The 1,055-nt window shown below is 39.8% G+C and overlaps 1 protein-coding gene across 1 annotated transcript; it reads right to left on the minus strand.

Moving 5' to 3' along the window:
- LOC145104718 (uncharacterized) lies at positions 1 to 852 on the minus strand. Its single transcript, XM_079041911.1, has one exon. The coding sequence runs from the start codon at positions 850 to 852 to the stop codon at positions 1 to 3; it is 852 nt and encodes a 283-aa protein (XP_078898037.1).
- Between the last annotated feature and the right edge of the window lie 203 nt (positions 853 to 1,055).

Genomic DNA, 1,055 nt, shown 5'->3' on the forward strand with positions numbered 1-1,055 from the left:
TTATTCGTCCAGTGTCTTTTCTTCTGGAGACACCCATAACATTTCATCAAGATCTAGTTTATGAACCTGGTTGTCGAAGGACAAGCATTCCACAGCATAAATGTTTTCACCGGAACTTACCAACTGCAGAAAATCCGAGTCTGACTCCAGAATATTCTTGGTTTTAAGTAACATCAGTTTGGGCTTTGGATCGAGTCTCAGTCCATATAAACAAGAATCATCGTCTATTGCATATATCTTCCCGTTGAAATCAAGTAAATCAATGATGTCCGAAGTGGAGGAGACATAATCCCATTCTCTTTTACCCGCTATTGAAAACCATATTTTGGAGGTGTATCTGCATAAGACCACAAACACCCATGCAGCTATTGAAGGTGAGAAGACTAGAATAGTCCTGACTTCTTCTGGATCGGGATCAAAATAACTGGGGACTTTGGGGAAACGAAGTCCGTGCCTTGTGATAGGATTCATAAGCCAAAACTCAAGGGGCTTTCTCCCAAACATGACCAAATAACCACAAGTTAATCCAACACAGGTCTTGCCACCAGATTTGGGAATGTGCATTTTGACCTGTCTTCCATCAAAGTCCTCTGCAGAGTACTCTTTCTCCATAGCCTGCTCAAAGATCCATATGGGCATGGGTGGTCTGGATGCCATAAACCTGGTTTTGTTGGAGAGTGCAACTGACCTCCATGACTTGCAAACTCCACTGAATGCAAAAAAATCAAAGGCTCCGAGTTGCATCATAATTAAATAAATCAAATCATGGTCAAGATCTGACCAAGGTGCTGCGCCACTGGTACATCGGTCACCATAATTCTGGCTTTTGGTCACACTCTTTGACATAGTCATCCCTGCAGTTGAAAAAAAATAAATAAATAAATAAAAGAAATTAAGCAAGATCTTAGTAAATGCAAATTCACATAAGAGACACTAGTTATAAACAAGAGACAGGCACAACGAAAGAGGATTCTAAAGTGAGAACAAAGCACACGTTACATGTAATCAAAACCTTACATTAAACTAAAACACCAAATTTAATCAAACCCTAGAAA

This window comes from Lactuca virosa, chromosome 4 (assembly GCF_052849685.1).
Source record: "Lactuca virosa cultivar CGN04683 chromosome 4, Lactuca_virosa_CGN04683_v6, whole genome shotgun sequence".
Taxonomy (NCBI): domain Eukaryota; kingdom Viridiplantae; phylum Streptophyta; class Magnoliopsida; order Asterales; family Asteraceae; genus Lactuca; species Lactuca virosa.